General features: G+C 38.0%; 1 protein-coding gene and 1 long non-coding RNA gene across 3 annotated transcripts in view; one reads left to right on the forward strand and one right to left on the reverse strand.

Annotated features, from left to right (window-relative positions):
- LOC138040443 (uncharacterized) overlaps nt 1-453 on the forward strand; it is a 507-nt gene extending 54 nt beyond the window's left edge. The window contains exon 1 of the mRNA XM_068886172.1: nt 1-453. This exon is cut by the window's left edge and continues 54 nt beyond it. Coding sequence (XP_068742273.1) covers nt 1-453 — 453 coding nt within the window.
- Nucleotides 454-8,198: 7,745 nt separating this feature from the next.
- LOC138041428 (uncharacterized) overlaps nt 8,199-12,500 on the reverse strand; it is an 11,676-nt gene continuing 7,374 nt past the window's right edge. The window contains exons 1-3 of one of the 2 annotated variants that reach the window (XR_011130821.1): nt 10,692-11,334; nt 10,156-10,285; nt 8,199-9,444 (exon numbers count right to left, since the gene is read on the reverse strand). This is a non-coding gene — a long non-coding RNA (uncharacterized lncRNA). Of the gene's footprint in view, nt 9,445-10,155; nt 10,286-10,691; nt 11,335-12,500 lie in introns of those variants that run through there. The other variant, XR_011130820.1, reaches the window with a different exon arrangement.

A 12,500-nucleotide genomic window follows, 5' to 3' on the forward strand; every position in this document is an offset into this window, starting at 1 on the left:
ACGGAATTATTTATTGAAAAGCAGTCATATCTCCATGCACAATCTGATACTTATTCTACATATAAGTCCCACAATGCAGCCAAGGGACTTGCAATTGCACCTAATGGTGCTTTAACTGTTGTTTCGGATCTGTACAGAGGTCATTGCAGTGACAAAATTGTTGTTGAGCATTGTGGAATTCTGCAACTTCTTGAAGAGGGATCCAGTGATGGCAGATCACCGTTTCGAAATCCAGATCTGTTAGCTTCACAGAAAGTTTACCTTAATACTCCACCCTTCATGAGAAGTAAAGATCACTTAAACCCTAATGAAGAAGATGAAACTAGGGAGATTGCATCAGTTCAAATACATGTTGAACGAGCCATTGCACAAATTAAAAACTTTGACACTCTCAAACAGATATTACCAAATTCTACGTCCGAAGATTTTAAAAGTCTGTTGTTTACACCCTAATTTCAAGGGGCAACTAGTAGTGTAATTAAGGTTTAATTCGGGAACTTTATTAATTTGACAAATGATGGTTCATGTCAGCAGTTACATATGTATTAACATAAAATAGACTGTATGCATAGTTCCAGAACATACTGAACCCAATTTGTAGGAGAAAATGCATGGGTACATAGGGATTCCTTTCTTTATGCATCCAGTAAGTAGTTCAGGAACCACAGCATAAAGATAAAAGTCAAGAAGTTTCTTCTTGTGAGCTTCCCAGAATGTTGGGTCACAGTACATTCTTTCAATGTGTTTATCCTCATGGTCCATGAAAGAAGTAAACACCACAAAATAATACCTGGGCTTCCTAGTTATTGCCATACCCCCCCTTGAAATTGTTTTGAGTGTTTTTGTTTGAGCCTGAGTCCTGACTCTGTAATCTCCAAACAGAAATTCTTGGTGTGATTTGAAAGAGTTTTCAAACAATAAAATTTATTGTGTATACACATGTTACTTTCATGTATATGGAAATATTTTGTATTTTGCCTCAATATTTCCAACTGGATGACACAGCCTTTCTCCTTCACAGTGATATGATATGATATGACACTTATGATAATTGGTTCCATTTCCAACCCAATTTTACACTGATGTGGTATTCTTGGTTTTCATGTGACGTCATCAAAACTAAAAAATAAGGAATTATCAACCCTTTTCAGATTTTAGTTTAGCTAGCTATTAGAACAGCTGAAGACTTGTCTTTTCACAAATTTTCCGTTTGGTGGGGTTTTTCGTCTCGTGATAAAGCAAGGTTGAATTTCTAAGCTTTTGCGGGACACACCCTGAATGTCCTGGATTTTGAGAACTTGTCCCCGCCTGAAATCGCCAAGGGTATCAATGAGGCCTTGTTAGAACCGTTACATCAATTCCACCCATTAAACCGAGAGGCAGGTGTTAACCCGCTACCGTAAGAGGACAAGGTGTTTCTAGAAGTCACCCCAGAGCGAGTCTATGCCTTGCCCAACATCAGCATCACAGAATTGTGGAGTAAGATGAAAGAAGTGGTGTGGAAGGTTTTTGAAGTGATGTGTGGGGACGGTAGAATGGACTCCCCAGGCTTAAGTGCTAAATACTGTGTATACACAATGATGGAGCACTATTTAAATGCCACTGTTAACCTTGAAGTGGTGGGCAGGCGAGAAGCAGGGGGCACTTACTGGAAAAAATAGAGGAAATTGTATAGGATGATTTAAAAGTCTGCAGGAGAATTTGAGGTTAACGGGACAGTGTCGTGCTATTTTAGTCAAACTAAACACTAAAAGATGTCCTTGCATTAATGAAAACCGAAACATTATACTGCAGTTTTGTTGGCAATGACCACTGAAGTACAGTGAAGCTATTTTTGTTGTTTGCAGCCAAGGATGGAGAAGATGGAAACGGATTGAAACTTGAAAAAAACTGGCCAGTTTGTTCAAGTTTGGAGACATTGACTTCAGAAAGACACCAAAAATTGAATATGAATAGCTCTTTGTGACAAAAATATATTACATATCTTGTCAGTGGGTTGTCAGAAATGTTGTATGTGTGAGTTAAAGTACTAATTTGGATTGTTACCCATTGTGACCTAAAAAAACCAGCAGATTTGGCATGACAGTGCCCCTTCAAGCAATTAATTTAGGGAACGATTTGACAGCATTTTTTCATTTTCGCATTTCTTTTTCTTGCACATAATATATTGTTAGTAATACTAAGCCCTTGGCTCATCCATGGCTTTTCTTGTAAAGCAACCTTTGCACATACCGGTAATAAATCACATTAACTTTTACTTCTTTCTTTATTGCTGTTTTCCAAAGGCAAACTGTGAAATTCTTGCAAACTTGTTTCATTCATTCATGTTTCATTCATTCATTTCTTATTTGGCACAGGTCAATCAAGCTTACTGCCAAGATAAATGCTTTATGTATTGTTGTAAGGCATTATCAATTTTGTTAGGGTAATTTTAGAATTGATTGTTTCACAGGCAAGTAAGATAGAGAAACTGCTTCAATGGGTGAGGCCCATACATAATAATTTCTGCTATTTTGCAGAAACCTGTGAAGGAGATGTGGATACAATGAAGGTGAGTTTTCTTTCTTGTTTAGTACCTTTATCTTACAGGCCTTATACAACTGTGGCAGCTGCTTTATTATACTACTATTATCAATTTCAAACAGAAAGCAGGAGGTGAGAAAAGAGACTGAGCCAAGGTCTACATCACCCTCACAGCAAGTGTTTACCACCCTTTGTTGCGGTGACAGATTCCCTTAGACTGTTTCAGAAAATACTGAAAATGTAACTCTCTTTTGGGAGTTATTCAATGAGGTCTTGGTTTAAGTCTCTGGAGGTACCGTAACAGTTTTTAATCCTGTCAGCTGGTGCACAGACATGGCCGGATCAAATCTTAGTGCGATATGAAAGGTATTTGGAGAAAGTGCTGTTAACCGCATTTTATGCATATTTTTTTTCACAAAATTGGGATACAGATTATTTCCAAAGTTTTCCAGGATTACAGCTTACTAAGATCCCCCACCCCCAACTAGGCCTCTCATTTCAGTCTTGACAGCACACCTTGTAATGAACAAAGGCATGTTATACTCTGCAATCTTATGTACTGGAAACATACATTACTCATACACTAGAGATCACAGAGCTTATCCAAGCTGACATTGCAGCTGTACATGTACATGGTCCCTAAAATTAAGGCAGGTCCAGCTATGTCAGAATGGCCATTCCAGACCTCCTTTTCGACCCCTTCAAAATGCAAAAGAAAAGGCAAAAAAACAATGTTCCCAAAAGCAGAGGAAATCGTCCGCACTGATGAAGCCACTTAATGCAATTGAAAGCAATCAATAGTCTTCCACCTCCAAGCAAAGCATAAAGCCACATTCATGCAATAAGACGGCAGAACAATTCTCCCATCCTTACAAGCTATTGGAACAAGTCCACAGAAAGCCTGACAACAACCTTAAACAGTGCTTTACATGTGGAGATACCCTTCACCCCAGAAGTTTGACTAAAATAGCATGACAAAGCCCCTTTAACAACCCCTCTCCTCGAAGCAGCATCCCAGCATATGATGCCATAACCAAAGAAAGGAAAAATGAGGTTGTACAATGTACATGTGTAATACAGTTAACATTGTTGTATACAATGGCTTATTATTCCCATATTCTTTACAAATTTACTGTTAACAAGCTGAATATCAGTTTCCAATTTGGATGATTGTCTGCTGTATCTAGACTCCTAAATAGCTTTTAAAAGGTTTATACTCAATATTGTTTAAGTTTACATGGACACTCTTCCTTAATAAATTAGAGGTAATGTTCCTTTTCTTGATAGTTTCCATCAATCAAGCCAAACCAAGGACAAAATATTTTTCAGACTTTGTTCCCAAAGTCAATAATAGGTGACCTTAGCCTTTATTCGTTATTAAATGTGAGAACAAATACCAGTGCTACACTGTAAATCGTGGATTAAACTCTGAAATTTACTATAACAGCTGTAAGCCCCAACAAAAAGACCTTTCTAACAGTTTGCAGATTTGAGATCTTGAAATTATGATCAATGTTCATAGTACCCGAGGTTACGCAGGAAAAAAAAAGTTGAGCCAAAGGAAGATGAATTAACCACTGTTTCTGACCTTCTTGCTGTAGGCCTATAGATACCAATTAAAGACAATTGCACACTTAAAGGCATACAGTGTACTGTATGTTTGATAATGTCACCAACACCAAAAAGACAACCACACTGAAAATGTACAGTGTATCTTCACTTGCATGGTTAGAGAAGAAAGTGATCAAATTTTCCAATAAAGCAATGCTGACTCAAGTTCATGCCAGTTAAGCCAGTAAGAGCATGAAATTCTCCTTTCCTTGAGAATAATTAATAATAATAATTCTCGCTGCTAATCGCCATCGCAAAGTACAGCAACGACGCAGCTCAACAAGGTCGAACCGAAAGCATACAATGGCGCCTCTGGCAGCCACTACACGGTCCATGTGTGACCTTGGAGCACAGCTTACAGCCAGCTGGAATCGGCTGTATCCTGGTTTTTGCCGAAGGGGGAAAACCGGAGAACCCGGAGAAAAATCCTCGAAGCAGAGAAAAGAACCAACACAAACTCAACCCACTTATGGCGTCTGGTCCGGTAACCGAACCTCGGCCACATTGGTGGGAGGCCAGTGCTCTCACCACTTCGCCATCCCTGCTCCCCCGAGAGTAGAAAGGGAAATGGATACTTGCATTTTAATTAAAATGAACTGCCATGGCTTCTACTAATCACAGCGAACATATTTCATACAGCTTGAATAGGATTAGCATTCTGCACGATTGAGTAACGGTGAATGAATATACAATTAGTGTTGAGTTATCAGTTTCTCGCAGCATATTGGCAATTTTGGGTCCACACATTTCCATCACCTTTCATTCTTACTTTCCAAAGAGTTATCTCCTGCAAGTTGTGAAGCTACTGTTGATATGAATGTGGGCCTCATAGGGCAAAGAGGGTGAATTTGGCTTTCCAGCTACTAATGGAAGACCTTTGGCAGCCTGATTACATTGCATGCTTAGCCCAGTATTTTCACAATTTCATCACCCTTGTCATGTCGGACAAGATTCATATTAGGATCAATAAAAATATTAATATTATGTTTGCTCAGGTTTTTAATCCTCAACATCTGGAGTGGATTTCTGACTCTCAACAATTTTTGCTTCCTTTTATGTTCAAGGTCTCTCTTCCCACAAACTCTGTCAAGCCTGAATTGCCATTTCAAGGACTCTACATATTCCACACATCTTGTTAAATTTTTAAGAGTGCAAGAAGGATTTGTTTGTAATAAGTTTCTAATGTATCAACACAAAACAAATTACTCAAGTCCACACAATCTCAGAAAGGTAATGAGGATTGCCAAATGGAGTAGTTTAAATGATCCTTTTGGCAACAATGGTTGAAAAGTCAAACTAAATTTTCCCTTGCACATAAACCTTTGGTTATCCAACAAGACAAGCATGGTGAGACATTACAGATTATCAAACCAAAAAATCAATTTTTTTGGACTACAGGTACATATTATAGTTTAGTTTTTAAAAAAATCACTTTCTTTAGAACTGATTTGATAAGATTAATGAAATGTTTTGTGCAAGGGTGCCATGCCATCCACAGATCCAGGGACAGTCAGTTGGTGGGGAATGCTTTCATGATCATGTGAAGGAGCTCCTCGGCAACAAGTCTTGCCAGACCATTTCCAAACAACTTGGCAAGTTTGCATTGTAGTGCTGAATCAGTGAACAGCAACTCTACAGCCACTTTCATAACTTGTTATACAATAAGTAGTATAGAATTATTTTATGCTTGTTTTATCAGCTTTTTTTTCAAGTTAACAGTTTAAGAAATGTTTGTTCAAAGTTAACTGATTAGACTGTAATGTGAAGTGCTAAGTATCTACCCCATATGAACCATGTGAGCATTAGCCCTACTTATGGAAATGGGCACGTTCAAATATAAGTGCTACATGGCCAACGTTTGTTCAAAGTTCTTGCTTCTTTTCTTCTGAATGATGGGAGTTTTCCATACAGTGAGTTTCAAAACTTGATAGCGCCTTTGTCAAGTCATGTGGTGTGAACAGCCATTCTGGTTTTCTTTGTCATGCTCCCCGCAAGAAGCAATTTTTCCATGGGAAGTTTAACTACTACTGCAATACATCTGTTTCATTTCAATTGGATAATATTCTAGCTTGCGGAGATGTGCATCCTAATCTCAGTCCTGGTTATGGAAGGAACACGTCAGTTCCAAAAGGTCATGTTGGACGACGGCCGCCCACGTGGAAGAAACCTTGTGAAGTTTGCTCCAAACTGGTCTGCTCGAACCAGAAAGGAATCCTTTGTGATGGTTGCTGTAAATGGCATCATATCAAATGCATTAATATGGACCAAAGATTATATATGGTTTTAAGCTCTCCTGATGAGACGTGGTGTTGTATGAAATGCTCTTTTCCCTTTAGTAGTAAAAAGGCTATAGAAAGCCTGACAACCTTAAACAGTGCTTTACATGTGGAGATACCCTTCACCCTAGAATTTTGACTAAAATAGCATGACAAAGCCCCTTTAACAACCCCTCTCCTCGAAGCAGCATCCCAGCATATGATGCCATAACCAAAGAAAGGATAAATGAGGTTGTACAATGTAATACAGTTAACATTGTTGTATACAATAGCTTATTATTCCCATATTCTTTACAAATTTACTGTTAACAAGTTGAATATTAGTTTCCAATTTGGATGATCATCTGCTGTATCTAGACTCCCAAATAGCTTTTAAAGGGTTTATACTCAATATTGTTTAAGTTTACATGGACACTCTTCCTTAATGACAATAAATTATACAGGTAATGTTCCTTTTCTTGATGGTTTCCATCAATCAAGCCAAACCAAGGACAAAATATTTTTCAGACTTTGTTCCCAAAGTCAATAATAGGTGACCTTAGCCTTCATTCTTTATTAAATGTGAGAACAAATACCAGTGCTACACTGTAAATCGTGGATTAAACTCTGAAATTTACTATAACAGCTGTAAGCCCCAACAAAAAGACCTTTCTAACAGTTTGCAGATTTGAGATCTTGAAATTATGATCAATGTTCATAGTACCCGAGGTTACGCAGGAAAAAAAAAGTTGAGCCAAAGGAAGATGAATTAACCACTGTTCCTGACCTTCTTGCTGTAGGCCTATAGATACCAATTAAAGACAATTGCACACTTAAAGGCATACTTTGTACTTTATGTTTGATAATGTCACCAACACCAAAAAGACAACCACACTGAAAATGTACAGTGTATCTTCACTTGCATGGTTAGAGAAGAAAGTGATCAAATTTTCCAATAAAGCAATGCTGACTCAAGTGCATGCCAGTTAAGCCAGTAAGAGCATGAAATTCTCCTTTCCTTGAGAATAATTAATAATAATAACAATTGTCGCTGCTAATCGCCATCGCAAAGTACAGCAACGACGCAGCTCAACAAGGTCGAACCGAAAGCATACAATGGCGCCTCTGGCAGCCGCTACACGGTCCATGTGTGACCTTGGAGCACAGCTTACAGCCAGCTGGAATCGGCTGTATCCTGGTTTTTGTCGAAGGGGGAAAACCGGAGAACCCGGAGAAAAATCCTCGAGGCAGAGAAAAGAACCAACACAAACTCAACCCACTTATGGCGTCTGGTCCGGGAACCGAACCTCTGCCACATTGGTGGGAGGCCAGTGCTCTCACCACTGCGCCATCCCTGCTCCCCCGTGAGTAGAAAGGGAAATGGATACTTGCATTTTAATTAAAATGAACTGCCATTGCTTCTACTAATCACAGCAAACATATTTCATACAGCTTGAAAAGGATTAGCATTCTGCATGATTGAGTAATGGTGAATGAATATACATGTAGTGTTGAGTTATCAGTTTCTCACAGCATATTGGCAATTTTGGGTCCACACATTTCCATCACCTTTCATTCTTACTTTCCAAAGAGTTATCTCCTGCAAGTTGTGAAGCTACTGTTGATATGATTGTGGGCCTCATAGGGCAAAGAGGGTGAATTTGGCTTTCCAGCTACCAATGGAAGACCTTTGGCAGCCTGATTACATTGCATGCTTAGCCCAGTATTTTCACAATTTCATCACCCTTGTCATGTCGGACAAGATTCGTATTAGGATCAATAAAAATATTAATATTATGTTTGCTCAGGTTTTTAATCCTCGACAACTGGAATTGATTTCTGACTCTCAACAATCTTTGCTTCCTTTTATGTTCAAGGTCTCTCTTCCCACGAACTCTGTCAAGCCTGAATTGCCCATTTCAAGGACTCTACATATTTCACACATCTTGTTAAATTTTTAAGAGCGCAAGAGGGATTTGTTTTTAATAGGTTTCTAATGTATCAACACAAAACAAACTACTCAAGTCCACACAATCTCAGAAAGTTAATGAGGATTGCCAAATGGAGTAGTTTAAATGATCCTTTTGCCAATAATGGTTGAAAAGTCAAACTAAATTTTCCCTTGCACATAAACCTTTGGTTATCCAACAAGACAAGCATGGTGAGACATTACAGATTATCAAACCAAAAAATCAATTTTTTTGGACTACAGGTACATAATATTATAGTTTTGGTTTTAAAAAAATCACTTTCTTTAGAACTGATTTGATAAGATTAATGAAATGGTTTGTACAAGGGTGCCATGCCATCCACAGATCCAGGGGCAGTCAGTTGGTGGGGGGATGCTTTCAAGGTATTGGGAAGGAGCCCCTTGGCAACAAGTCTTACCAGACCATTTCCAAGCAACCTGGCGAGTTTGCACTGTAGTGCTGAATCAGTGAACAGCAACTCTACAGCCACTTTCAGAACTTGTTATACAATCAGTAGTATATAATTATTTTTTGCTTGTTTTAGTAACTTTTTTTCAAGTTAACAGTTTAAGAAATGTTTGTTTAAAATAATTATTGGTGCTTCCTTTCTTCTGGATGGGAGTTTTCCGTACGGTGACGTATCAAACCTTGATTGCGCCTTTGTCAAGTCATGTGGTGTGAGGCGCCATTCTGGTTTCCTTGGTTGTGCTCCCCGCAAGAAGCAATATTTTCATCTGAAGTTTAACTACTACTGCAATACATTTGCTTCATTTCAATTGGATAATATTCTAGCTTGCGGAAATGTACATCCTAATCGAAGTCCTGGTATGAAAGGAACACGCCAGTTCCAAAGGGTCATGTTAGACGACAGCTGCCCACGTGGAAGAAACCTTGTGAAGTTTGCTCCAAACCAGTCCACTTGAACCAGAAAGGAATCTGTTGTGATGGTTGGTGTAAATGGCATCATATCAAATAAATTAATATGGACCACAGATTATATAGGGATTTTAGCTCTTCTGATGAGACGTGGTGTAATATGAAGGGCTCTTTTCCCTTTCGCTTCACAGATTCTGTTTTCAAGGAACCTGTCAACAATGAGGAAATCCCTGTCAGTGACCCACAGGAGTCAGCTTCAATCAACAGTTCTGCTATAGACAGGCAAACTTAAGTTTTGGTTTTGAATACCAAAAGCACACGACTCATTGATATCATTGCTCTGACCGAGAACTGGCTTGATGATAATTTCCAATGATGATGCAGTGCTTCTGGCTATTGGAGATCATATTTCTTGTATACAAAGGACTGATTTGGAAACTGAGGCTGACATGATGACCCTTCAAATTCTTTCAAATCCTACCTGTAATATTCTCTTTTCTGTGTTTTATAGACCTCCTAATACAGACAATTCATTTCTCACTAATTGTAGAGATTTTCAGGGTAAATTTTCAGGAACTGACTTAACTAACTTAGTGGTTGTTTGAGATTTGTATTATCCTAATGTCGATTGGAATATGGGCTGCCCTAGGGTGTCTGAAATTGTGGAGTTTTGCAATATTCTGGATGATTTTTTTCTTATTCAGAAGAACCTCCGTGTCACTCATGATGCAGGCAATTCTGGCTCTCATGGAAGTATCCTTGACCAAGGATGAGTTTGTTGTTTTGACTCGGATCATTACCCTCTGACATTCAAGTTACTCATTAAGAAAACAAGGCCTAAAAATGTTCAACGTAAAGTTTATTGGTATAGAACAGGAGATTTTAAAGGTTTACAAGAGACATACATGCAAGAACTTTACCTTGGGACTTTGTAACATCAGATACTTGTATTAATACATGTTTAGAGAAGTTCCAGGATAGTTTATTCTCTGCTACATGTACTGATCAGCACATACCACAAAGAACTCTGAAACGGCACTCTAGGCCTCCCTGGATTAACAACAAAATTATAAAATTAATTAGAAAGAAACAGATACTTTGGAAATGCTTGAAGGCAACTGGTTCTGATGACTTAATTTTAAGATTCAAGGACCTTAGAAGGAAGACCAAGGGGCATATTATCTCAAGCTACCAGAAATAGCTTCAAATCTAAGACCAAAAGAATTCCTGAAACTGTCATTTATGGAGACACCATGTCTGGAGACTTGAATTCCAAGGTGGAGTTATTCAAATAGTTTTTTCAATCAATTTACTCTAAATCTACAGCCGTGTAACCGGTTGGTCATAGATGCTGTTAATCCAAACTTGTTACTTAAAATTACAACAACAGCTCCAGAGGTTGAAGAAATTCAAAGCAACATCAATATAAACAAGGCATCTGGTGTAGATAACCTACCAGCTCACATCTTATGCACTTGTGCCAAACAGCTCTCTGTTCCATTAGCTCATTTGTTTAATTTATCCCTTAGGACAGGAAAAATGTCCACTCTATGGAAATCAGCCAATATTACCCCAATTCATAAGGAAGATAACAGGGAGCTTGTAACCAACTACAAATCCACATTTTCACTGTCAATCCCAGCTAAGTGTTTAGAGCGCATTGTACATTCTGGTATTAATGATCATATTTCACCATTTTTAACCGAATGGCAACGTGGTTTTGTTAAAGGTAGATCTTTTGAGACTCAGCTGATTCTAACCCATCATCAATGGGCTGTTGCCCTTGTTGAAGGAAGACAAGTAGATGTGGCCTTTTTTAGACTTTTCCAAGGCCTTTGAACGAGTGAAGCATTCAGTTTTATTGCAGAAGTTGTGCAACTTCGGGATTTCTGGTTCACTTTTACATTGGTGTGAACGTTTTTTAAGTAATCGTCATCAGAGAGTGGTGCTAGATGGTGTGTCCTCTTCCCGGTGTAATGTCCCTTCTGGAGTCCATCAGGGTTCTTTATCAGTGACCTTCCCGAAGTTGTTCTTCCTGGCCACATAAACTTTATGCAGATGACTGTAAATGTCCTAGAATTATGACACTGTTGGTGATCTTGATTTGTTTCAGCAAGAGCTGGATAACCTGCATCAGCGAAGTGTTTGGAATTTCATGAACTCCAATGTCAAGAAATGGAAGATCATGAGAATATCTAAGTAGAAACAACCACTTATTTCTAGTTTTTTTCCTGGAAAACTCCGGACCGGAAGAGATTTAAGAATTTAAGAATTTAGGGATCATTACTAAGCAGCACTTATCAAGGAACTGCCAACAGCATTCTTGCTTTAATTGGAAGAACTTGTAACGGACTTGATGACCCTATTGCTCATTTGTTCGCTCAAACCTGGAATACTGTGGTGTGGAATCCTTACACTAAGAAAAATATATTGATAAGCTGGAAAGGGTACAGAGAACAGAAACTAAAGTTACCTTAAAGAACGATGATCCCTATGACATTCGATTGAAGAAGTTAAACCTTATTTCCTTAGAAATGAGACGATTACTGGCAGATGTGACATTCTTATTTAAAGTGCTAAATGGGAACATTTATATTGAAGTTAGTAAAATTATAGTATTTCATTCAAAAGGAGACCACTTTCCACTAAGGTATAAGGACTTTTAACTCTGAAAAAGAAATTTGCTCAAACTTATGTCATAAAATATAGTTTTTTTCATCAAATTTCTGACATACATTTGTATGCAACCAACTACTTTTAGATATTCGCTGTTCTGGTAATGTAATTATTTTTAAGTCTTGACTTACGAAATTTCTTAGGGATTTTTGAGTATTAACACTTGGTTCCATAATTTCATGTATCTTTCTAATTTGTACTATTTATAGTGTATTTATATACATGTAGTTCCCAGGTGATTTGTCTTTGTATGGGGTTCAGGACTCTCTTACGGATTATCCCTTAGCTTTTTGTATTTTGTTTCATGACATAGATTGTAATTAATTAATAAATAAATGCATGGTAAAATTATCTTCTCCAGGAAGTGTAATGGGGGAGTATGAACTCACTCTGGATAATTAGGACTTGACAAGCATAAAGGACTGTGAAGTCTTATACACTGTAAACAGAGTGCCCAGAGAAAATGACTAAATAAGAGTCACTTCCTCAGTCACTTGTTTTAAATCTACAGTACGGTAAAGAATTAAATGTTATCTTGATCGACAATAATTATTTACATAATAATCCCTTGCTTTCATAAACATAGTTT

The sequence above is a fragment of the Montipora capricornis genome, chromosome 3 (assembly GCF_036669925.1).
Source record: "Montipora capricornis isolate CH-2021 chromosome 3, ASM3666992v2, whole genome shotgun sequence".
NCBI classification, from domain to species: Eukaryota; Metazoa; Cnidaria; class Anthozoa; order Scleractinia; family Acroporidae; genus Montipora; species Montipora capricornis.